Source organism: Rhinoraja longicauda, chromosome 4 (assembly GCF_053455715.1).
Source record: "Rhinoraja longicauda isolate Sanriku21f chromosome 4, sRhiLon1.1, whole genome shotgun sequence".
In the NCBI taxonomy this organism is placed as follows: domain Eukaryota; kingdom Metazoa; phylum Chordata; class Chondrichthyes; order Rajiformes; family Arhynchobatidae; genus Rhinoraja; species Rhinoraja longicauda.
The window spans coordinates 85,987,161-86,012,240 of NC_135956.1; the positions used below are offsets into that span (position 1 = coordinate 85,987,161).

The following is a 25,080-nucleotide window of genomic DNA, read 5'->3' on the forward strand; positions in this document are numbered from 1 at the left end:
CCAAATCAGCTATGTACAATCTGTGGAGTCTAACCCTGAACCTTGACCTTGCTCCGCTTTTTTAAGAATCTACTTCAATACCTACATTAAACATTCAAAATAAATCCAAGCCATTATGCATCCTTCAAAATTTAACTGCAACATGAAGCCAATTAAAGTCCATAACAAGACAACCCATGGCTATGGATACAGCAAATACCTCAGGACATATCTTGTGAAAGATGTTTTTAAACATCAAGGTAAATGACATGGGCAACCTGATACGCGTTTCCAAAAAGAAGAGGAAAAAAAATAGTCAGGGCAAATGTGGGTCCCTTGAAGACAGAAGCTGGGGAATTTATTATGGGGAACAAGGAAATGGCAGACGAGTTGAACCGGTACTTTGGATCTGTCTTCACTAAGAAAGATACAAACAATCTCCCAAATGTTCTCGTGGCCAGAGATCCTAGGGTGTCGGAGGAACTGAAGGAAATTCACATTAGGCAGGAAATGGTGTTGGGTAGACTGATGGGACTGAAGGCTGATAAATCCCCAGGGCCTGATGGTCTGCATCCCAGGGTACTTAAGGAGGTGACTCTAGAAATTGTGGACACATTGGTGATCATTTTCCAATGTTCTATAGATTCAGGATCAGTTCCTGTGGATTGGAGGGCAGCTAATGTTATCCCACTTTTTAAGAAAGGAGGGAGAGAGAAAACGGGAAATTATAGACCAGTTAGACTGACATCAGTGGTGGGGAAGATGCTGGAGTCAATTCTAAAAGACAAAATTGCGGAGCATTTGGATAGCAGTAACAGGATCGTTCGAGTCAGCATGGATTTACGAAGGGGAAATCATGCTTGACTAATCTTCTGGAATTTTTTGAGGATGTAACTAGGAAAATTGACAGGGGAGAGCTTGTCATGAGAGAGTGGATGTGGTGTACCTCGACTTTCAGAAAGCCTTCGACAAGGTCCCACATATGAGATTAGTGCAAAATTAGAGCACATGGTATTGGGGGTAGGGTGCTGACATGGATAGAAAATTGGTTGGCAGACAGAAAGAGTGGGGATAAATGGGTCCCTTTCAGAATGGCAGGCAATGTCTAGTGGGGTACCGCAAGGCTCGGTGCTGGGACCGCAGCTATTTACAATATACATTAATGACTTGGATGAAGGGATTAAAAGTACCATTAGCAAATTTGCAGATGATACAAAGCTGGGTGGTAGTGTGAACAGTGAGGAAGATGCTATGAGGTTGCAGGGTGACTTGGACAGGCTGTGTGAGTGGGTGGATGCATGGCAGATGCAGTTTAATGTGGATAAGTGTGAGGAATAGGAAGGCAGATTATTATCTGAATGGTGTCAAGTTAGAAAAAGGGGACGTACAACGAGATCTGGGTGCCCTAGTGCATCAGTCACTGAAAGGAAGAATGCAGGTACAGCAGGCAGTGAAGAAAGCCAATGGAATGTTGGCCTTCATAACAAGAGGAGTTGAGTATAGGAGCAAAGAGGTCCTTCTGCAGTTGTACAGGGCCCTAGTGAGGCCGCACCTGGAGTACTGTGTGCAGTTTTGGTCTCCAAATTTGAGGAAGGATAATCTTGCTATTGAGGGCGTGCAGCGTAGGTTTACTAGGTTAATTCCCGGAATGGCGGGACTGTCATATGTTGAAAGACTGAAGCGACTAGACTGGAATTTAGAAGGATGAGAGGGGATCTTACCGAAACATATAAGATTATTAAGGGGTTGGACACGTTAGAGGCAGGAAACATGTTCCCAATGTTGGGGGAGTCCAGAACCAGGGGCCGCAGTTTAAGAATAAGGGGTAGGCCATTTAGAACGGAGATGAGGAAAAACCTTTTCAGTCAGAGAGTTGAAAATCTGTGGAATTCTCTGCCTCAGAAGGCAGTGGAGGCCAATTCTCTGAATGCATTCAAGAGAGAGCTAGATAGAGCTCTTAAGGATAGCGGAGTCAGGGGGTATGGGGAGAAGGCAGGAACGGGGTACTGATTAAGAATGATCAGCCATGATCACATTGAATGGTGGTGCTGGCTCGAAGGGCCTACTCCTGCACCTATTGTCTATTGTGTAAAACCCTATCTCTGGTCATGGAAGAAGCTCTTTCCGATTCTGACTGTGCACGCTTTCAAGCTTTTGTCTCTCTGCCCAAAAAGGAGGAATGACCAGGGGGAAGTAAGTCTTTGATAATGTTGGCTGCTTTTCCGAGGGATAGGAAGTGTAGATTGAGGCAATGGTGGGGAGTCCGGTTTGTGTAATAGACTGGGCTGCATTCACAACTCTCAGAAATTTATTGTGGTCTTGGACAGAGTTGTTCCCAAACCAAGCTGTGATGCAACCTGATAGTATGGTTTCTAAGGTGCAAAGAGTCATTGGAGATATTCCAAATGTTCTCAGTCTCCTCAGGAAGTAGGGGGGTTGATGTGCCTTCTTGGCTGTCATTTCAATGTGGTTACTTACCACAGATAACTGGTAAGACTAACGCCAAGGAACCTCGTAATGCAGATGTTGAATGAAAGGCCAACCCTAATGCTGAACTGAGCAAGCCAACGCGCTGTATCCACCTATCACTTGACAGGCACCGTCCCACCCCCACCTCTTTTCTAGCTTTCTCTCTCCCTACTCCAATTAGTCTGAAGAAGGATCTTGATCCCAAAACGTCATCTACCCCTGTCCTCCAGAAATATTGCCTGACCCGCTGAGTTATTCCAGCATTTTGCATTCTACACAAGATTCTAGCATCTGGAGTTCCTGGTGTCTCCAAGCAAACAATATCTTAGAGCATGGCTCCCAAATGCAAGTGTTAACTACAATTCGATTATCGAGATTGCGGTGGCCTTGAAGGCAACATAGGTTGTCTCCATTGAGAAAAGGGTGTTTGAGAATGAATCCCCAAACCCAGCACTAAACTCATGTCATATTGGGCAGCAGTTTTCTAGATTGATTCCTGACAGGGCAGGACTGATATAGGGTGGAGGGATTAAGTCAGTTAAGTTTATATTGACTGAAGTATACAAACACGAGATGAAATTTGCATGCCTGATACCAGATACTTTGAGCTTGATTACACACAGAAACTACCAGGTGAACAATAGAATAGATTCATGGTGTGTAGGAAGGTAACTGCAGTTGCTGGTTTAAACTGAAGATAGAGACACAAAGCTGGAGTAACTCAGCTGGTCAGACGGCATCTCTGGAGAAAAGGAGTTATTTTTCGCCAAAAATACTGTCTGATCCGCTGAGTTACTCCAGCTTTTTGCGTCTATCTTCAGAATAGATTCAAGGCTGCTCTCCAAATTCATTGTTCTCTGGTAGGGTAAAGTAGCAACCAATTTGAAAATAGCAAGAATATGAATGGTTTGAAAATTTTACAGATTGGGTGATCAATGGTGAGGCAACAACCTTGATGTTGATGGTCAAGAACGCTGCCCAAGAAGATCCTGGACTTGCCCTTTCCCAAGTTACTGATACATCCCAGCTACAAGAATGTCTACATGAATTGTTTTATCAAGCTGCAATCACATTACAACATATACACAGACAGCAAGCCAGAGGGAAACAAAAGCACAGTTCACAAAATAGTTCTAAACTGTTTACATACACTGGAACATACATGAGATGAACGAAACTGACATTTCAAATGTTAAAAAGTTTCATATCCAGAACTATTTTTTCAAATTATAATGGAAAGAACTTACAACACAAACCAAATAATGGTTACTTTGGAGAATGTTTAGCAATAATTTCACATTTGTATGCCCTTACACTTGATAAAAGAAACAATAAAACATTCTGGGCTTCTCAAATTGAGAATAGTTCAGTTACATCAGCTTACATTGGACGATAAAATTATCAACTGATTATCTTGCAGCATTATGCAAAGCAATATACTCCATGTTGATGCAGGAAGTCACTGATAGCAACTTCTGGATTTATACTTTTCACCGTACGAATGCCTACTCTACAGGTTTAAGTCAATTTCATGATGTAATGAAGATAAAGGCTAATGATTTCACACCCCATCTCCCACAAGAACTAAATATGAATCAAACTGTTTTACATGGCTGGTCTAGAGCTAATTAATAACCAATATACAATGATTCAGTTTTCTACAAGAATGACCACACTTGATCAAATATAACACATTTACTTATTGTCGTACAAATAGAGTGGTAAATACCTGATTTTCTGCAAATGGGAACTTGGGCTCAATGGCACACAGTTGATCATAATACCTGAAAATAAAGGTTATATTCATAGGTTATAGGAGCAGAATTAGGCCATACTGTCTATCAAGTCTACTCCACCATTCAATCATGGCTGATCTATCTTTCCCTCTCAACCTCGCTCTCCAGGCTTTCGTGAACACTGGTTGCCGCGGGAGGTCAAATATATTATTGACAAAGTTGGCGGAATTTTAATTTGATAACTGTTTTGTTTGTAAAATGCCAATATAGGCAGCTTCTGATTTGATCGCGTTACTACTTTGTATGTTTGTTTTTGTTTTGGAATAAAGTATTTGTAAAAATAAAACCCTGCTCTCCTGCCTTCTCCCCATAACCTCTGACACCCATACTAATCAACAATTTGTCAATCTCCACCGGAAAAAAATATCCATTGATTTGGCCTCCACAGCATTGCCTTCTGTGGCAATGAATTCCACAGACTCACCACCCTCTGACGAAAGAAATCCCTCCTCATCTTTCCAAAGGTACATCCTTTTATCATGAGGCTATGGCCTCTGTTCCTGGACTCTCCCACTAGTGGAAACATCCTCTCCACATCCACTCTATCCAGGCCTTTCACCATTCAACAAGTTTCAATGAGGTGGAATTTTACATCAATTACCTGTTTTCTTTAGAATTTAGAATTTAATCTTAGCATCTTGAGTCAATTACATTGCTCCCCTTCCAATAGTGAAAAAGGATTTCTGAAGGAGATAAAACCATTACCACGTGATTCATCAAAAGCCAATCTCTTGGACAATACTACATTCAAGTGACAGCCTCAAGTGATGTACATTGATGTTCATTTTATCAAAAATCCAGACAATGGCCTTAAATCTGAACTCTTCTAATATTACTGAAGCACGATTACATTCGCCAACTGAACTATTTTGTGCACCATCCTCAAAGCCTCAGAGCAATCCTTGTGTTTTTTAGTACTGAAAGTAACTATCACTGATACGTTACAACAATTAAGAAGCATGGGGAAAACAACTCTACCTGCACCTCAGCTTCAGTTATTCGACGCTCATGAAACAAGCTTTTTAATGCATTAAATATTACTCAGTCAACCTAATAAATTAATTCATAGAAGGATTTGAGGGGAGAAAAAGAAATCACTGAGGATGTTGAGGCTCTAGAAAATTCTACGTGAAATTAATTTTCCATGAGGGTTTCTGCCCCTCATCCTATTAAAAAAAATAATTGGATGTGTTCTCAAATTGGGATTATGTAGAGTACCTTTTCTTTGACCAGCAGAGAGAGAGTGTAAGAAAATAACATAGAAAATAGGTGCAGGAGTAGGCCATTCGGCCCTTCGAGCCTGCACCGCCATTCAATATGATCTTAGGATTTTATAGAAACATATAAAATTCTTAAGGGGTTGGAGAGGCTAGATGCGGGAAGATTGTTCCCGATGTTGGGGGAGTCCAGAACCAGGGGTTACAGCTTAAGGATAAGGGGGAAGTCTTTTAGGACCGAGATGAGAAAACATTTCTTCACACAGAGAGTGGTGAGTCTGTGGAATTCCCTGCCACAGAAGGTAGTTGAGGCCAGTTCATTGGCTATATTTAAGAGGGAGTTAGATGTGGCCCTTTTTGCTATCAGGGATCAGGGGGTATGGAGAGAAGGCAGGTACAGGTTACTGAGCTGGATGATCAGCCATGATCATATTGAATGGCGGTGCAGGCTCGAAGGGCCGAATGGCCTACTCCTGCACCTATTTTCTATGTTTCTATGATCATGGCTGATCATCATAACTGCAGATGCTGGTACAAATCAAAGGTATTTATTTCACAAAATGCTGGAGTAACTCAGCAGGTCAGGCAGCATCTCAGGAGAGAAGGAATGGGTGACGTTTCGGGTCGAGACCCTTCTTCAGACTGATGTCAGGGGAGCGGGACAAAGGAAGCAGAGAGAGAGTGGTCACCTTACGGGTCACGAATACGACTATCACATTGCTGGTCAAATGGAAAAGCATGTTATCTCCTTGTATGTAATACATGGATTTTAGAAAGGCTTGTGGTGACAAGGGCCATTACAGCAGACTGAAAGAAATGTTGCAAGATTTTTCTGTCAAGGGAAAGTGAGAAATGAATTTTTTTAATGGATGAGCAACAGGATTAGGGTAATACTGGATACTTTAAGATACTGGAAGGCTACTTGCAGTGGAATTTTACACGGTTCTGTACTTGGTCTCTTGCTTTCAGCAGTTTTTGTTCTTGTCGTTGACTTAAATGAGTCGTGACTAAGTAGCTTTCAGCTTATTCGAAAACTGGCATTGCAATTGACAAGGAGAAAGTAAATGATAGACAAAACACTGAGCAGCAAACTGGCGCATATAATTAATCTAGAGAAGTGTGAGGCAATCCATTTGCTGCAGGCAACAGCACTGAAATAAATCATAGGAAAGCGAGATTAAAGTAATCAAAATCGATGTGGAAAATTCTGGAAATTATAAGGATATAGAGCCAGTCTGTAATAAGGTTAACCCAAGAGCCTTGCATACTGGAAAAACACTGCGGTAGAGTTGCTGCCTTACAGCGCCAGAGTTCAATCCTCACTACGTGTGTTGTCTGTACGGAGTTTGTACGTTCTCCCCGTTTCCCTGGCAGAGGCAGTTTCCTCCCACACTCCAAAGATGAACAGGTTTGTAGGTTAAGAAAATAACTGCAGATGCTGGTACAAATCGATTTATTCACAAAATGCTGGAGTAACTCAGCAGGTCAGGCAGCATCTCGGGAGAGAAGGAATGGGTGACGTTTCGGGTCGAGATCCTTCATCAGACTGGCTAAATGGCTTGGTAAAATTGTCCCTAGTGTGTGCAAAATAGTGTTAATGTGCAGGGATCGCTGGGCAGCGCAGACTTGGTGGGCCGAAGGGCCTATTTCCGCAATATATCTCTAAACGAAACTTTTTAAAAATTTACGAGGATGTTGCCAGGAATCAAGGGCCTTAACTATAGGGAGTGGCTGTGCAGGCTAGGACTTGTTTCTTGGAGCACAGGAGGATGAGGCGTGATTTTATAGAAGTCTACATAATCGTGAAGGTTTAGTTTAGAGGAATAGATCACGTAAATGCACATAGTCTCTTGTCCATAGTAGGGGAATCGAGGACATAGTCTTAAGGTGGTGTTGAGGCAGGTACTATCTCAATGTTTAAGAAACATTTAGACAAGTACATGGATAGGAAAGGTTTAGAGGGATATTGGCCAAACGATATTAGCACCCATCCCACCAACACCATCATCAAGTTCGCGGATGACACGACTGTGGTTGGACTCATCTCAGAAGGAGATGAGACAGCCTATAGGGATGAAATCCAAAGGCTGGCAGCATGGTGTTCAGTGAACAATCTGGTCCTGAACTCCTCCAAAACAAAGGAACTTATAATTGACTTTAGAAAAACCAGTGGAGATTACGACCCACTCTACATCAATGGGGTCTGTGTGGAAAGGGTACCAGCTTTCAGGTTCCTGGGTACGCACATCGCAGAGGATCTTACCTGGTCTACCAACACCATCACCACAGTAAAGAAGGCACAGCAGAGACTCCACTTCCTGAGGATCCTCAGGAAAACCAACCTGCAGGAGAAGCTCATGTTGTCCTTCTATCGCTGCTCCATCGAGAGTGTGCTGGCATACTGTATAACCACATGGTATGCCAGCTGCTCAGAAAAGGACAGGAAGGCCCTTCAGAGGGTCATCACGACGGCCCAGAGGATCATCGGCTGCTCACTGCCCTCCCTGGAGCACCTGTTCAGCCTACGCTGCCTCAGTAGAGCAGGCAAAATAATAAAAGATCCATCCCACCCCGGCCACCGTCTGTTTGTTCATCTGCCCTCTGGTCGACGTTTCAGGTCGATCAAATCCCGAACAAACAGACTTAAAAACAGTTTTTACCCCAGGGCCATACGAGAACTGAACACTACCTTTGCACTAGGCAACACCGTTAAAAAATCTTGTACTTAATATAATTGTATTTAATTGTATTTATGTATTTATTTGTTTTTGCATTTATTGCATATATGTTTGTACGCACCGTCAGGATTGGCTATTTTTTAATTTCGTTGTACTCGTTGCAATGACAATAAATGAATATTATTATATTATTATTATTATTATTAATGTCAATATTTTAGGCAGGTTGGACTAATGTCAATGGGACATGTTGGTCAGTGTGGACAAGTCAGGTTGATGGGCCTGTTTCCACACTCTATGACTCTATGATTCCATGCTTTGAGTCACTGAAGCATTTTGGCTCCTCCCAAGGCCTGAATAAACCATCTTGTTTGAGAAACTCACCACTGATGTAAGAGATTTTCTTTGTGTGCTGTCCTGACCCAAGTCCAAATTAAAAAGGCAACTGGGCCCCATGTGGAAGCCGGATTCAGGGTGCAGCTCAAGCACAAAAATTAATCCAGAGATTTTGAAATGCTTGTCCACAAGTTGATGAAGGCAAAACCAGTACATAAGATCCATATTTCTTTTAAACCTTTCAGTTTTGAAGCCACTGGAGTTAGGTGGGGTTAATATAAATGTACTAGACCAAGTGGACCCGTTGGGTCCAAACCTCTCCTGCATTGGTGCAGCACCCTCTCCTACCCCCCTCCCCCCCTTCCTCCTCCCTCCCCTCTTACCTCCCCCCTCCCTCCATCCCCCCTTGCCCTCCCCCCCACTCCAGCCCCTTATCCCCTATCCTTCCTCTCCCTATCCCCTCCCACCTCCCCTCACCCACTCCATCCCCCTCAACCCCCCTTATCCACCATCCTCCCTCTCCCCACCCCCCCACCCCCCTTCCGCCTCCCCTCCCCCCCACTCCAACCCCCTCAACCCACCATATCCTCCCCTACTTCCTCCCCCCCTCCCTCCTTCGCCCCCTCCCTCCCTGGGAGATAGATTTAAACTTAAAAATGTGAATAACTCAAAATATAACACCGATTTCAATAAAACTACTTGCATTATCACTAAAGTGACAATGGTGAGTAAGGTGGGGCTAAAATTGTCGCGCTATCGTGCAGCGTTTTGGCTGAAGTTCAGTCACAAACAAGATAACAAACGAGAGTTTTAGTATATAGATAAGAAACAACTGCAGGTGCTGGTTTAAATCGTAGGTAGACACAAAATGCTGGAGTAACTCAGCGGGACAGGCAGTATCGCTGGAGAGAAGGAATGGGTGACCTTTCAGTCTGAAGAAGGGCCTCGACCCGAAACATCACCCATTCCTTCTCTCCAGAGATGCTGCCTGACCCGCTGAGTTACTCCAGGATTTTGTCTACCCAAGCGAAATATGAGGTGCTGTTCCTCCAATTTGTATTTGGATCACAACGATGATATTCTTTATCATTCTAATAAGATTCCCGGAAGGTTAGGGTTGTGTCAAATTGCGTGCAAATATATACAAGTGAGACTGCTAGGTCAGCAGAATTTAAACTTTAGGATCGACAAGCATTGTGCCCTTTCTAGAAAAAAAGACAACTTGGATTTGAAGACATAAAACTGAGTGCAACATTTCAACAATCCAAGGGATTTTAGATTCAGTCATCTCTCTTCTTTGCACCAAAACCAAACCCACGGTGGCGTAGCGCTAGAGTTGCTGCCTTACAGCGCCCAAGACCCGGGTTCGATCCTGACTATGGGTGACAAACTGTATGGAGTTTGTACATTCTCCCCATGACCTGCGTGGATTTTCTCCAAGATCTTAAGTTTCCTCCCACACTCCTAAGACAGACAGGTTTGTGTATACATTGGCTTAGTATAAATGTAAAATTGTCCCTGGTGTGTGTAGGACATTGTTAGTGTGCAGGGATTTCTGTCCGGTGCGGACTCGGTGGGCCGAAGGGCCTGTTTCCGCACTATATCTCTAAAACTAAAGTTCCTGTTGCAGCATTTCATTTCTGTTTTTGTTAGTCTCCCTCTCCTATTTACCTAGACTTAGTTGCTGTTTAATTTGTTTAGTCAGTCTGTTGGAGCATTTTTATTCCAGATTGTTCTTTGCTTGTTTCTTTAATCATCTAAAGCTTTTGGTATGGTTGTAACTGTTGCCTATGTATCCTTGGCAATGAAATGTTTTCTTCACTTGCCTCACTTTGCTCTATTGCACCAAATTCACACACCATTAACAACACGTGCAAGGTGGACATGGGGCTTCAGTCAAACTCAATTGCCCAAACAGCACACAATCTCTCATATCTTCCACAGCAAGCAACCTGTCACGACATGAAGTAATCTGTCTCAATGAGACTTGTGGCTTCCCCTTGTTACAAGTCCCAAACCCAGGGAAGTTGACGGGAACATGGAAAAAATAGAATGACCGCAGGTTAAATGCAATAGGTGTTCAATGGCCATGGGGCGAAAGGCCCATTTTTTAACCTGTATAATGCAGTTATTACCAGAGTAAGATCAGACAATAGACAATAGAAAATAGGTGCAGAAGGAGGCCATTCGGCCCTTCGAGCCAGCACCGCCATTCAATGTGATCATGGCTGATCATTCTCAATCAGTACCCCATTCCTGCCTTCTCCCCATACCCCCTGACTCCGCTATCCTTAAGAGCTCTATCTAGCTCTCTCTTGAATGCATTCAGAGAATTGGCCTCCACTGCCTTCTGAGGCAGAGAATTCCACAGAATCACAACTCTCTGACTGAAAAAGTTTTTCCTCATCTCAGTTCTAAATGGCCTACCCCTTATTCTTAAACTGTGGCCCCTTGTTCTGGACTCCCCCAACATTGGGAACATGTTTCCTGCCTCTAACTTGTCCAACCCCTTAATAATCAGTCTGAAGAAGGGTCTCGACCCGAAACGTCACCCATTCCTTCTCTCCCGAGATGTTGCCTGACCTGCTGAGTTACTCCAGCATTTTGTGAATAAATCGATTTGTACCAGCATCTGCAGTTATTTTCTTATACTCCTTAATAATCTTATTTGATAAGATCTCCTCTCATCCTTCTAAATTCCAGTGTATACAAGCCTAGTCGCTCCAGTCTTTCAACATCTTTCATCAGCTCTTCTGCATGGCAATAATACTTCTGAAGCCACTAGAGGGTTCTTATCTCACTGCAACCAGATGGCCACTGCCAAATTGCTTGGAATTTATTAGGTCTCTGATACCTTCAGTTTAGTAGAGAGCTAACTTTCCCCATTCACAGCTGCTGCTTTCAGCTGCCGGCTGTCCTGTAACTCATGCCAGACTAGTTCATCGTGTGATTAATCAATACATAGAGATCCACCACCTAACTGAGTTGCTATCAATTTCCTTCCTTTTTGATATTCTCAGAGAATTACAGACTATAAAAGATTTGCATGTGTGATAATCACAAAAACATTGGTTCAAATGGCAAACGCTGCTCATGTTTCTTTACCGAGAAATAATTTGTAACCTTTGACTACCACAAAGGTCTATTCATCAATTCTTCATCTTCAATTGTCAGGAAGCATTTAAAAAAATGCTATCCTTATCTGCCCTTGGAACCAATGTCTCAGAGAGTATTGAAAATTTGCATTTTAACTATAGCTTCTACACTTGTCAAACATCTGTCTAAATCACATCCGATGTCTAGTTATCAATAAGTTCAACCACCAAAGTGCAGTTCTGATCGCTCTAAAAAAAATGGCCGTAGGTCATTAATTTTCTTCAGTCAACCCGAGTTTCTTTTTAACCTTTTAAGGGCGATCATGGTGGCACAGTGGTCGCCGGACACCTGGGTTCGATCCCGACTACGGGTGCTGTCTGTACGGAGTTTGTACGTTCTCCCTGTGACCCGCGTGGGTTTTCTCCAAGATCTTCGGTTTCCTCCCACACCAAAGACGTTCAGGTTTGTAGGTTAATTGGCTTGGTAAATGTTAAAATTGTCCCTAGTGGGTGTAGGATAGTGTTAATGTGCGGGGATCGCTGGTCGGCGCGGGTCTGGTGGGCCAAAGGGCCTGTTTCCACGCTGTATCTCTAAACCTTCTTAATCACCATGGTTTGGATTCATTTAGAGATACAGCATGGAAACAGGCCCTTCTTCCCACAAGTCCATGCCAACCATCGATCACCCATACACCCAGTTCTATGTTATCTCTGTTTCACATCCTACACGCCAGGGGCAATTCATAGAAGCCCAGGGGTAGGCCATTTAGAACGGAGATGAGGAAGAACTTTTTCAGTCAGAGAGTGGTGAAGGTGTGGAATTCGCTGCCTCAGAAGGCAGTGGAGGCCAGTTCGTTGGATGCTTTCAAGAGAGAGCTGGATAGAGCTCTTAAGGATAGCGGAGTGAGGGGGTATGGGGAGAAGGCAGGAACGGGGTACTGATTGAGAGTGATCAGCCATGATTGCATTGAATGGCGGTGCTGGCTCGAAGGGCTGAATGGCCTACTCCTGCACCTATTGTCTATTGTCTATTGTCTAACCTACAAACCTGCACGTCTTTGGAATGTGGGAGGAAACCAGAGCACACAGATAAAACCCACGTGGGCACAGAGGAATGTACAAACTTCACACAGACCACACCCATAGTCAGGATCCGGGTCTCTGACACTGTGAGGAAGTAGCTCTACCACTTAGTCATTGTCCTGGCTATCACAGTGGCATATAACATCTGCTGGCTGGGTGTGCCAGAAATGCAGCAAGATCATTGCTTCAGACTTTGTGCATTTCCACTCTACTCCAAACCATATCCATTTTCTATAATCCAATCTAATTCTATGCTGTCTCAGTTCCAGTACTCAACCACCAGCAATTGACCTTAATTTTTCCACAACAATATCTGGCTGTAGCTTTTTAAATCATTTGAAATCAATCTTGCCACGACAGTGATTTTTAATCCTAGGATCCCTGCTGCACAATGCCATGAGCCACACATTAAATGGTCATTGTCCTGTTTCCACTCTCACTGATGTGTGAGATGAGGTTGTAGCTTCTTAATTACTCCTTTGGCATCCCCAAATATCCAGCATTTGTATCCAAAGTCAGTAGCTTAGTCTCTAACGAGACAGAGTACAGGAAGGAGATTGTGAATCTTGGAACCTGGTGCAAAACAACTACTTCCTCCAACCTCATCTATTGCATCCGCTGCTCTAGATGTCAACTTCTTTACATCGGCAAAACCAAACGCATGCTCTGCAATCACTTCGCTCAACACCTTCGCTCAGTCCGCCTTAACCAACCTGATCTCCCGGTGGCTGAGCACTTCAACTCCCCCTCCCACTCCCAGTCTAACCTTTCTGTCATGGGCCTCCTCCAGTGCCATAGTGAGGCCCACCGGAAATTGGAGGAACAGCACCTCATATTTCACCTGGGCAGCTTGCAGCCCAGCGGTATGAACATTGACTTCTCCAACTTTAGATAGTTCCTGTCCCTCTCTTCCCCTCCCCTTCCCAGACCTCCCACTGTCTTCCTGTCTCCACCTATATCCTTCCTTTGTCCCGCCCCCCTGACATCAGTCTGAAGAAGGGTCTCGACCCGAAACGTCACCCATTCCTTCTCTCCTAAGATGCTGCCTGACCTGCTGAGTCACTCCAGCATTTTGTGAATAAATACCTCTCTCCCAATGTCAGCAAAACAAAGGAGATTGTGATTGACTTCTGGAAGAGAGGTACACACACCCCAGTCGGTATACATTGATGGCGCCAAAGTAAAGATGATCAAAAGCTTCAAGATCTTGGGAGTAAATATCACCTGTAATTTGTCCTGGACCATATCGAAGCAATTGCGAAGAATGAACACCAATGCCTCAACTTCCTTCAAAGGCTTGGGGGAGTTCAGCATGTCCCCAACAATCCTCACTAACTTCTACAGATGCACATTGAAAGCATTTTATTGGGATGGACCCAGGATGGTTTGGGAACAGCTCCATCCAAGACCACAAGAAATTGCAGAGAATCATGGACGTAGCCCCAACCATTACACAAACCCTTCCATAGACTCCATCTACACTTTAGACTGCCTCGGCAAGGCCACCAGCACAATCAAGGAGCAGTCTCACTACGGTCATTCTCTTCTTCTCCCCTCTCCCATCAGGCAAGAGGTGCAGAGGTTTGAAAACACATACCTCCAGACTCAGGGACAGTTTCCTCCCAGCTGTTATCAGGCAACTGAACTGTCCTCTCACCAGCTAGTGTGTTGCTGACCTACCATCTACCTCATTGGAGACCTTTGAATTGGACTTTACCTTATTATAAATAATTTATCCTTTATCCTGTATCTGTACACTGTGTACGGATTTAATGTAATCATGTATAGTCTTCTCGTTGATGCAGCAAGATAGCATGGAACAAAAAAGCTTTTCACGGTACCTCAGTACACTTGACAATAATAATAAACTAAACTAATACGGATAGATGCTGACTGGTCAGTGTGGACATTCTGTGCCGAGTAGCCAATTCCCATGCAGCATGACTCAAAGATTCTAGGAATAAATATTTTTCCTTTGCAGCTGGAAAGAAGCCAATGCAAATCATAGCTTGTCATTAGTCATCATCTCATCCTATCATCTATGATTTGAAACTTTTACTTTAGACAGAACCTGCCGAGTTGGTCCAGCAGTTTATAGACAATAGACAACAGGTGCAGGAGTAGGCCATTCGGCCCTTCGAGCCAGCACCGCCATTCAATGTGATCATGATTGATCATTCACAATCAGTACCCCGTTCCTGCCCTCTCCCCATACTCCGCTATCCTTAAGAGCTCTATCTAGCTCTCTCTTGAATGCATCCAGTAAATTGGCCTCCACTGCCTTCTGAGGCAGAGAATTCCACAGATTTACAACTCTCTGACTGAAAAGGTTTTTTCCTCATCTCCGTTCTAAATGGCCTACCCCTTATTCTTAAACTGTGGCCCTTGGTTCTGGACTCCCCCAACATCGGGAACATGTTTCCTGCCTCTAACATGTCCAATCCCTTAATAATCTTTTAATTTTCAATAAGATCACCTGTCATCCTTCTAAATTCCAGCGTATACAAGCCTAGTCGCTCCAGTCTTTCAACATATGACAACTGCAGAAGGACCTCTTTGCTCCTATACTCAACTCCTCTTGTCATAAAGGCCAACATGCCATTAGCTTTCTTCACTGCCTGCTGTATGCTAACTGTAAGTGATTGATGAACAAGGACACCCAGATCTCTTTGGACTTCCCCATTTCCTAACTTGACACCATTCAGATAATAATCTGCCTTCCTGTTCTTACCACCAAAGTGGTTAACCTCACATTTATCCACATTAAACTGCATCTGCCATGCATCTGCCCACTCACACAACCTGTCCAAGTCACCCTGCATCCTCATAGCATCCTCCTCACAGTTCACACTGCCACCCAGCTGTGCGTCATCCGCAAATTTGCTAATGTTACTTTTAATCCCTTCATCTAAGTCATTAATGTATATTGTAAATGTACAATATACAATGTTTGGTTTTTGATTTACAAAAATCTACGTGATGTAATGGTCTTACATACTCTAGGAAACATTTAAAGAATGTCATACGTTCCATAAATAAGTATTAAAACTGTAATTTTTTAATATATGTTGCAACAAAAAAAAAGGCCAAAGAACGTTGGTTTATAAGGATTTTTGTCCATATATTTAAATGCGAGATTACGGAGAGAATTGGATCACCTGGTAAGTTGGGTGGAGTGGTGACAGATGGAGTACAATCACAGCATTTATAAAGCAGTTTGATTTCAAAACTCAAAATCGTCCCACCAGTTTTGCAATTAAACAATTATGAAAGAAATGCTTGCTTGTATTGTCGAAACACTGCACAAGGTCCAGCCATTGTCCTGGAGCTGTTATGAGTGTTTCGACCTGGTTCCATATGAGGTCATAGAATTTTAAAATTTAATCTTTGAGAGCTACTATCCAAAGTGGCATTACCGGTTTAGAATATTCTTATTCTCAGTGACTGGATGTGTAATATAATGTTTTTTCTTGATTTCTTTCAAAGTCTTATTCACACATGAGCTATTTTAGACAATTTTTTATCATCTGATTTGTTCTAATCAAGAATCCATTTCTTTCAATGCAGTTGTTTTTTAAAAGGATCAGATTAAATAGCAATAATTGCTTTTGCTGACTCTTCATTTCACGTTCCTTGATTATCGGAGGGAAGGTGAAATTTTATTCAAACTTTAGTTTCGAGATACAATGCCCTCCATAATGTTTTGGACAAAGACACATCACTTATTTATTTGCCTCTGTATTCCACAATTTGAGATTCGTAATAGAAAAAAAATCACATGTGGGTAAAGTACACCTGGTCAGATTTTAATAAAGGCCATATTTATACATTTTGGTTTCACCATGTAGAAATTACAGCAGTGTTTATTCATAGTCCCCCCATTTCAGGGCACCTTAATGTTTAGGACACAGCAATGTCATGTAAATGAAAATAGGCATGTTTAGTATTTTGTTGCATATCCTTTGCATGCAATGACTACTTGAAGTCTGCGATTCATGGACATCACCAGTTGCTGGGTGTCTTCTCTGGTGATGCTCTGCCAGGCCTGTATTGCAGCCATCTTTAGCTTATGCATGTTTTGGGGGCTAGTCCCCTTCAGTTTTCTCTTCAGCATATAAAAGGCATGCTCAATTGGGTTTAGATCATGTGATTGACTTGCCCACTCAAGAATTTACCATTTTTTTAGCTTTGAAAAACTCCTTTGTTGCTTTAGCAGTATATTTGGGATCATTGTCTTGCTGTAGAATGAACCGCCGGCCAATGAGTTTTGAGGCATTTGTTTGAACTTGAGCAGATAGGTTGTGTCTATACACTTCAGAATTCATTATGCTACACCCATCAGCAATTGTATCATCAATGAAGATAAGTGAGCCAATACCGTCAGCAGCCATACATGCCATAACACCCCCAACACCGTGTTTCACAGATGAGGTGGTATGCTTTGGATCTTGGGCAGTTCCTTATCTCCTCCATACTTTGCTCTTGCCATCACTCTGATACAAGTTAATCTTCGTCTCTTTTTCCAGAACTGTGGTTGCTCTTTTAAGTACTTCTTGGCAAACTGTAACCTGGCCATCCTATTTTTGCAGCTAACCAGTGATTTGCATCTTGCAGTGTAGCCTCTGTATTTCTGTTCATGAAGTCTTCTGCGGACAGTGGTCATTGACAAATCCACACCCGACTCTTGCTATTGAGGGCGTGCAGCGTAGGTTTACTAGGTTAATTCCCGGAATGGCGGGACTGTCATATGTTGATAGACTGGAGCGACTAGGCTTGTATATACTGGAATTTAGAAGGATGAGAGGGGATCTTATTGAATCTTATTTAGAAGGATGAGAGGGGATCTTATTGAAACATATAAGATTATTAAGGGGTTGGACACGTTAGAGGAAGGAAACATGTTCCCAATGTCGGGGGGAGTCCAGAACCAGGGGCCACAGTTTAAGAATAAGGGGTAGGCCATTTAGAACGGAGATGAGGAAAAACCTTTTCAGTCAGTTGTAAATCTGTGGAATTCTCTGCCTCAGAAGGCAGTGGAGGCCAATTCTCTGAATGTTTTCAAGAGAGAGCTAGATAGAGCTCTTACGGATAGCGGAGTCAGGGGGTATGGGGAGAAGGCAGGAACGGGGTACTGATTGAGAATGATCAGCCATGATCACATTGAATGGTGGTGCTGGCTCGAGGGGCCGAATGGCCTACTGCTGCACCTATTGTCTATTGACTCCTGAAGAGTGTTTCTGATCTGTCATTCAGGTGTTTGGGGATTTTCCTTTATTGTAGAGAGAATTCTTCTGTCATCAGCTGTGGAGGTCTTCCTTGGCCTGCCAGTCCCTTTGCGATTAGTAAGCTCACCAGTGTTCTCTTTTTTCTTAATGATGTTCCAAACAGTTGATTTTGGTAAGCCTAAGGTTTGGCTGATGTCTCTAACAATTTTATTCTTGTTTCTCAGACTCATAATGGCTTCTTTGACTTTCATTGGCACAACTTTGGTCCTCATGTTGATAAACAGCAATAAAACTTTCCAAAGGTGATGGAAAGACTGGAGGAAAGACTCGGTGCTGAGAGCTCTCTTATACCTGCATGAAGGAGGCATTTAAACACAACCGAGCAATTACAAACACCTGTGAAGCCATGTGTCCCAAACATTATGGTGCCCTGAAATGGGGAGACTATGTATAAACACTGCTGTAATTTCTACATGGTGAAACCAAAATGTATAAAAATATCCTTTAATAAAATCTGACTGTAAGAGCCATTTGTATTTATTAGCTATTTTTGCATATTATATTATTTTGTATCCTGTTGTATTATTTTTGGACACTTGGGGGTTGTCGTGAGATGAATATTAGGCTTACGTATATGGACTGGGAGGAGCCAGGGGAGGAGCCAGAATTATGAGTATAATTGAGAATTCACTTATGTAATGCTTCAGATACGATAGGAGCCTGCTAAGATATAGGGTCTTAGCAAGTCAATAAGAAAAATTATACAACGGGAGATATGCTAATTTGTTTGTATTACTTCAATAAACGACTAACTAAACTGAAACGTCGTGAAGATCTCTCTGCTGTTGTTTTGCATCAAAAAAATATAGAAACATAGAAAGTAGGTGCAGGAGTAGGCCATTCGGCCCTTCGAGCCTGCACCGCCATTCAATATGATCATGGCTGATCATCCAACTCAGTATCCTGTACCTGCCTTCTCTCCATACCCCCTGATCCCTTTAGCCACAAGGGCCACATCTAACTCCCTCTTAAATATAGCCAATGAACTGGCCTCAACTACCTTCTGTGGCAGAGAATTCTACAGATTCACCACTCTGTGTGAAAAAAAAACGTTCTCATCGCGGTCCTAAAAGACTTCCCCCTTATCCTTAAACTGTGTCCCCTTGTTCTGGACTTCCCCAACATCAGGAACAATCTTCCTGCATCTAGCCTGTCCAACCCCTTGAGAATTTTGTAAGTTTCTATAAGATCCCCCCTCAATCTTCTAAATTCCAGCGTGTACAAGCCGAGTCTATCCAGTCTTTCTTCATATGAAAGTCCTGCCATCCCAGGAATCAATCTGGTGAACCTTCTGGAAATATCATCCCACTCCTTCATCATACGGTACGCTTAAGGACTTTATTGGGAAGGACTAAGTTGACGCTGTACTGACAATGTGCACTTTAACCACATGTGACTTTTTCTATTACAAATCTCAAATTGTGGAGTACAGAGGCAAATAAATAAATAAATGATGGGTCTTTGTCCCAAACATTATGGAGGGCACTGTACAATGCCAAAACATCGAGTCCACGCCGACCAGTGACCCCTGCATATTAACACTACCCAACGCACTAGGGACAATTTACAATTTGGAGTGTGGGAGGAAACTCAAGCAGGTCACGGGGAGAATGTACAAACTTCGTACATTGTCAGAATCCAACCCGGGTCTCTGGTGCTGTAGGACAGCAACTCAATCGCTGCGCCACCGTGCTGCCCGGAGAAAAAAGAATAGGTGACATTTCAGGTCAAAACCCTTCTTCAAACTCGTTTCAGGTCGAGACCATTCAGAAGGATCACGACCTGAAGCGTCACCTATTCCTTTTCTCCAGAGATGCTGCCTGGCCTGCAGAGTTTACTCCAGCATTTTGTGTCTCTGTGAATTTACCCTATCCATTCCTCTCATGATCTTGTACATGTCTAAGATCACCCCTCATCCTCCTGCATTATGTAATAAATTCCGAGCTTGCTCAACCTCTGCCCATAGCACACAACATGCTCCATCTATAGCCTCACTCAACAAAACATCAGTAATGTCATCTCTGAACACTACGGTGACATCCCCCTTAATCAATAAAGCAACACCTCCTCCTCTTTTACCCCTACCTCTATCTCTCCTGAAGCATCTCTATCCTGGAACATTAAGTCTCTCTCTGAACCAAGTTTCTGTAATGGCTACAATGTCCCAGCCGCACATAGCTATCCTCATCCTAAGTTAATCTCCCTTACTCGTCAGACCTCTCGTATTAAAATAAGTGCAATTCAAACCAACCCTTCCTTACTCCTTGCCTTTTTTCCTGCCTATTCTGCCCACAAAACTTTCTTTCATCACCATCCAGACCACCCTCCAGCCTCCCACACCTGCCTTGATCCTGCATCAGATCCCACACCCCTGCCAATCTACTTTAATGCCCACCAGTGTAGCATTATAGTCCAGGAGAGCTTTTTTTGCAAACCTAGCAAAGGTAGACTAAGAATACCTATTTGCAGGTAAGTCTGCACCTGCATTGAGGAAAGAATTAAAAGAAGAAATATCAAGAGTCAGAGAGCACTGAAACAGGCCCTTTGGCCCAACTTGTACATGCCAATAATAATAATAATAATAATAATAATAATATTATTATGACCTATCTAAGCTCATTCAATTTGCCTGCTTCTGGCCCATTTCCATTAAACCTTTCATATTTTTGGATCTGTTCAAATGCCTTTAAAAAGTGGTTACTGTACTTGCCTCAACTACTTCTTTCAACAACTTGTTCCATATACCAACCAGCATCTGTGGAAAAAGTTGCCCTTCAGATTTCTATCTTTCACCTCTCACCTTAAACCTACGATTCCCTGATGTTGGGAAATGTTAATTGTCAACATGCTTCTATACAGGTAAAAGCCAAGGTAACAAGTAAGGGGAACCAAGGCCATCACAGGACAGAGAGAAAAGGAGGCATTTTACAGATTTTGGGAACTAATAACTAGGGACCATCAAGACTATATTTCTATAAATACACCAAGGGCATAGGAATAACCACGGAAGAAATACAGTAGTGCCCATTAGGGACAACAGGGGAAAACTTTGTACGGAGTCAGGGGTATAGATGAGATCCTCAATCAATATTCTACATTACAATGCCAAAAAGGAAACAGACTTTGTAAATGGAGAATTCAGTGAAGACATAGGTGGAAATCTAGTACATGTCTCCATATTGGAAAGGCAGGGTCTAATCAGAGACAGCCAACACGACTTGGGCAGATTATGTCTGACCAATTTGATTGAATTGTTGAAGAAATAACAAAGTTACTGATTGGGGTACTGATTGAGAATGATCAGCCATGATCACATTGAATGGCGGTGCTGGCTCGAAGGGCCGAATGGCCTACTCCTGCACCTATTGTCTATTGTCTATAAGTGTGTTGACGAGGGCAGAACCATCATGGACTTTAGTAGGGCCTCTACGTGGGGGACAATCTGAAACAAAATTAAGCTGTGGACAAATGGATCCAAAATTGGCTTGGCAATAGAAGAGAGAAGGTGATGGTAGAGGCTGGTAGAGAACGCACAAACTCTGCACAGCACCAGACACCTGGGTTCCCGTCAACAAGTTTGAACCCAGGTCTCTGGCGCTGGGACTGGATAGAAATGGGTCCTTCAGCCCACTGAGACCACAACAGCTATCAATTGCACATTCGCACCACTGCTGGCACACTAGGGGCAATTTACAGAGGCCAATTAACCTCCAAGCCCGTACATCTTTGGGATTTTGGGGGATACCGGAGCACCCTGATGAAACCCCCTGCAGTCACAGGGAAAACGTGCAAACGAACCCAGGTCTCTGGTGCTGACTCTACCAAATGTATCACCCATTACCTATCGTACATGGATAGGAAAGGCTTATAGAAACACGAGCCAAATAGGACTAGCATTTTGGTCAACATGGATGAGTTGGGCCAAAGGGCCTATTTCCATGCTGTGTAACTCTAGGTTAATAATGGGAAGGCCTCTTAGACCCACACGTACCACTTAACCTGTGAGAGCTTCAGCATTTTGTTTTCACTTCTTACCTCCAGCATTTAATCTTTTTATTAATTTTTTTAAATTTAAACTATCACTTTTCTTTTCACATTTTATCTTAACAAGGTAACGATAATGTCCGTGGTCACTTTGCTATATATAAAGTTAATTTTAAAACCAAAGTACTGACTCGTGCTTAAGGTATTAACAACAACAAAAAATCCAATCGTTCAGGGAAATACAATTGGAGCAATTTACAGAGGCCCAATTTACAGAATACAATGGATTTTTAACTAGACCCCAATATACAATACTCAAAGATTGATATTCTTGACAGACTTTTAACATCATCTAACTCCTTGGAAATTGCAAACGACCCCGTAGCGGTGAAATAGGGATCCAAAAAGGTTTTTCCTGAATGATTTCAAGCCAATATAGTTGAGACGACACAGGAATTCGCCATTCAGGTTATTTCCTGAAAGTATCTCGAACTTCCTAATGGTGGTTTTATGCTCGACTTAAACGACAATGTCCCACTACTGAGAAAAATTATCCAACAACTACTAACAACATGTTTTAAAAAGTCATAGATACAATTGAACAAGGAAGAATATTGTTTAAAAAAAAGTTTCCTGTTGAAAGGGAGAGGCAGTAAAAGTGACGCAGAGAGGATTGGACCGCTGCACTGTGGTATAGGCCTCCTTCACAGAGGTAAGGACAAGGTGGGTCCGGCGTTAGTTAGGGGAGTGAGGGAGGGGGGGGGGGGGGGGGGGGAGTGAGGGAGGAGGGGGGGGGGGGGGGGGGGGAGTGAGGGATGAGGGGGGGGGGAGTGAGGGAGGAGGGGGGGGAGTGAGGGAGGAGGGGGGGGGGAGTGAGGGAGGAGGGGGGGGGGAGTGAGGGAGGAGGGGGGGGGAGTGAGGGAGGAGGGGGGGGGGAGTGAGGGGGGAGTGAGGGGGGAGGGGGGGGGAGTGAGGGGGGAGGGGGGAGAGTGAGGGGGGAGTGAGGGAGGAGGGGGGGGGGAGTGAGGGAGGAGGGGGGGGGGGAGTGAGGGAGGAGGGGGGGGGAGTGAGGGAGGAGGGGGGGGAGTGAGGGAGGAGGGGGGGGAGTGAGGGAGGAGGGGGGGGGAGTGAGGGAGGAGGGGGGGGGAGTGAGGGAGGAGGGGGGGGAGTGAGGGAGGAGGGGGGGGAGTGAGGGAGGAGGGGGGGGAGTGAGGGAGGAGGGGGGGGGAGTGAGGGAGGAGGGGGAGTGAGGGAGGAGGGGGGGGAGTGAGGGAGGAGGGGGGGGAGTGAGGGAGGAGGGGGGAGAGTGAGGGAGGAGGGGGGGAGTGAGGGAGGAGGGGGGAGAGTGAGGGAGGAGGGGGGGAGAGTGAGGGAGGAGGGGGGAGAGTGAGGGAGGAGGGGGGGAGAGTGAGGGAGGAGGGGGGGAGAGTGAGGGAGGAGGGGGGAGAGTGAGGGAGGAGGGGGGAGAGTGAGGGAGGAGGGGGGAGAGTGAGGGAGGAGGGGGAGAGTGAGGGAGAAGGGGGGGAGAGTGAGGGAGAAGGGGGAGTGAGGGAGGAGGGGGAGTGAGGGAGAGGGACAAACAAACTCAAACACACACACTCACAAACAAACACACTCACAAACACACACACTCACACACTCACAAACACACTCACAAACAAACACACACACACACAAACACACATACACACTCACAAACACACACACACAAACACACTCACACACACACTCACACACACACTCACAAACACAAACAAACACACACACAAACACACATACACACTCACAAACACACACACACAAACACACTCACAAACACACACTCACACACTCACAAAGAAACACACTCACAAACACACACACACACTCACTCACACACTCACAAAGAAACACACTCACAAACACACACACACACTCACTCACACTCACAAATACACACACTCACTCACAAACACAAACAAACACACACACATACAAACACACACAAACACACTCACAAACAAACACACTCACAAACACACACACACTCACAAACATACACACACTCACTCACAAACACAAACAAACACACACACTCACACAAACACAGGGAAGGGTAAAGGTGTGGAGAGGGGCCATCAGACGGTGCTGCCAGGTCCACCCAGGCCAGTCCAGTCCCAGCCAGGCCAGGTCCACCCAGCCCAACCCCAGCCCAGCCAGGCCAGGCCAGGCCCACCAGGGCCTAGGTAACTCACCGCAGCAGAGTGTCCAGGGAGCTGTCGTGTTTATCCAGCGGGCGGCCCACGGCGCTCTTCCGCAGCTTGTTCACCTCGTCTGCCGCCCGCACGTACTCGGCCTGGCTCTCGCCGCTCGGGTAGGCGGCCACGATGAACTTGGACAGCGGCTTGGACAGGTCCACCTCGGCCGTCTTCTTCAGCGGCACCGACACGAAAGTGGTCGCCATCGCGGCCTGCGCTTGCAGGAGGGGAACCAGGAAGGAGCAGAGTAGAGAGAGTGAGTGTGAGAGAGGGAGGGAGAGAGAGAGAGAGAGAGAGAGAGGCTTCACGTCTTCAGTCAGTCAGTCAGTCACTCCCTCGCCGCGTCACCCGCTCACTCCCACACTGCAAACACCAGGAGTGCAGCAAGCAGAGACCACTGCAACAGCAACAGGCAAGCAGCACAGTGACAAGATACATAAACACACACATACACAGTGCTGGAGTCACTCAGCAGGACAGGCAGCACAGTGACAAGATACATAAACACACACACAGTGCTGGAGATACTCAGCAGGACAGGCAGCACAGTGACAAGATACATAAACACACACATACACAGTGCTGGAGTCACTCAGCAGGACAGGCAGCATCTCTGGAGATAGACACACACACACACACAGTGCTGGAGATACTCAGCAGACAAGCAGCACAGTGACAAGATACATAAACACACACACACACACACAGTGCTGGACTCACTCAGTAGGTCAGGCAGCATCTCTGGAGATAGACGCACAGTGCTGGAGATACTCAGTAGGTCAGGCAGCATCTCTGGAGATAGACACACACACACACACACACAGTGCTGGAGATACTCAGCAGACAAGCAGCACAGTGACAAGATACATAAACACACATACACACAGTGCTGGACTCACTCAGCCGGTCAGGCAGCATCTC

The 25,080-nt window shown here is 44.5% G+C and overlaps 1 protein-coding gene across 3 annotated transcripts in view; it reads right to left on the reverse strand.

The window, feature by feature from the left end:
• pdcd6ip (programmed cell death 6 interacting protein) overlaps positions 1-24,500 on the reverse strand; it is a 79,548-nt gene extending 55,048 nt beyond the window's left edge. For 2 of the 3 annotated variants that reach the window (XM_078398273.1, XM_078398272.1), the window contains exons 1-2: positions 24,157-24,499; positions 4,178-4,232 (exon numbers count right to left, since the gene is read on the reverse strand). In XM_078398273.1, the coding sequence (XP_078254399.1) occupies positions 4,178-4,232; positions 24,157-24,365 (264 nt within the window). In that variant the 5' untranslated portion in view covers positions 24,366-24,499. Of the gene's footprint in view, positions 1-4,177; positions 4,233-24,156 lie in introns of all 3 variants that reach the window. The other variant, XM_078398274.1, reaches the window with a different exon arrangement.
• Between the last annotated feature and the right edge of the window lie 580 nt (positions 24,501-25,080).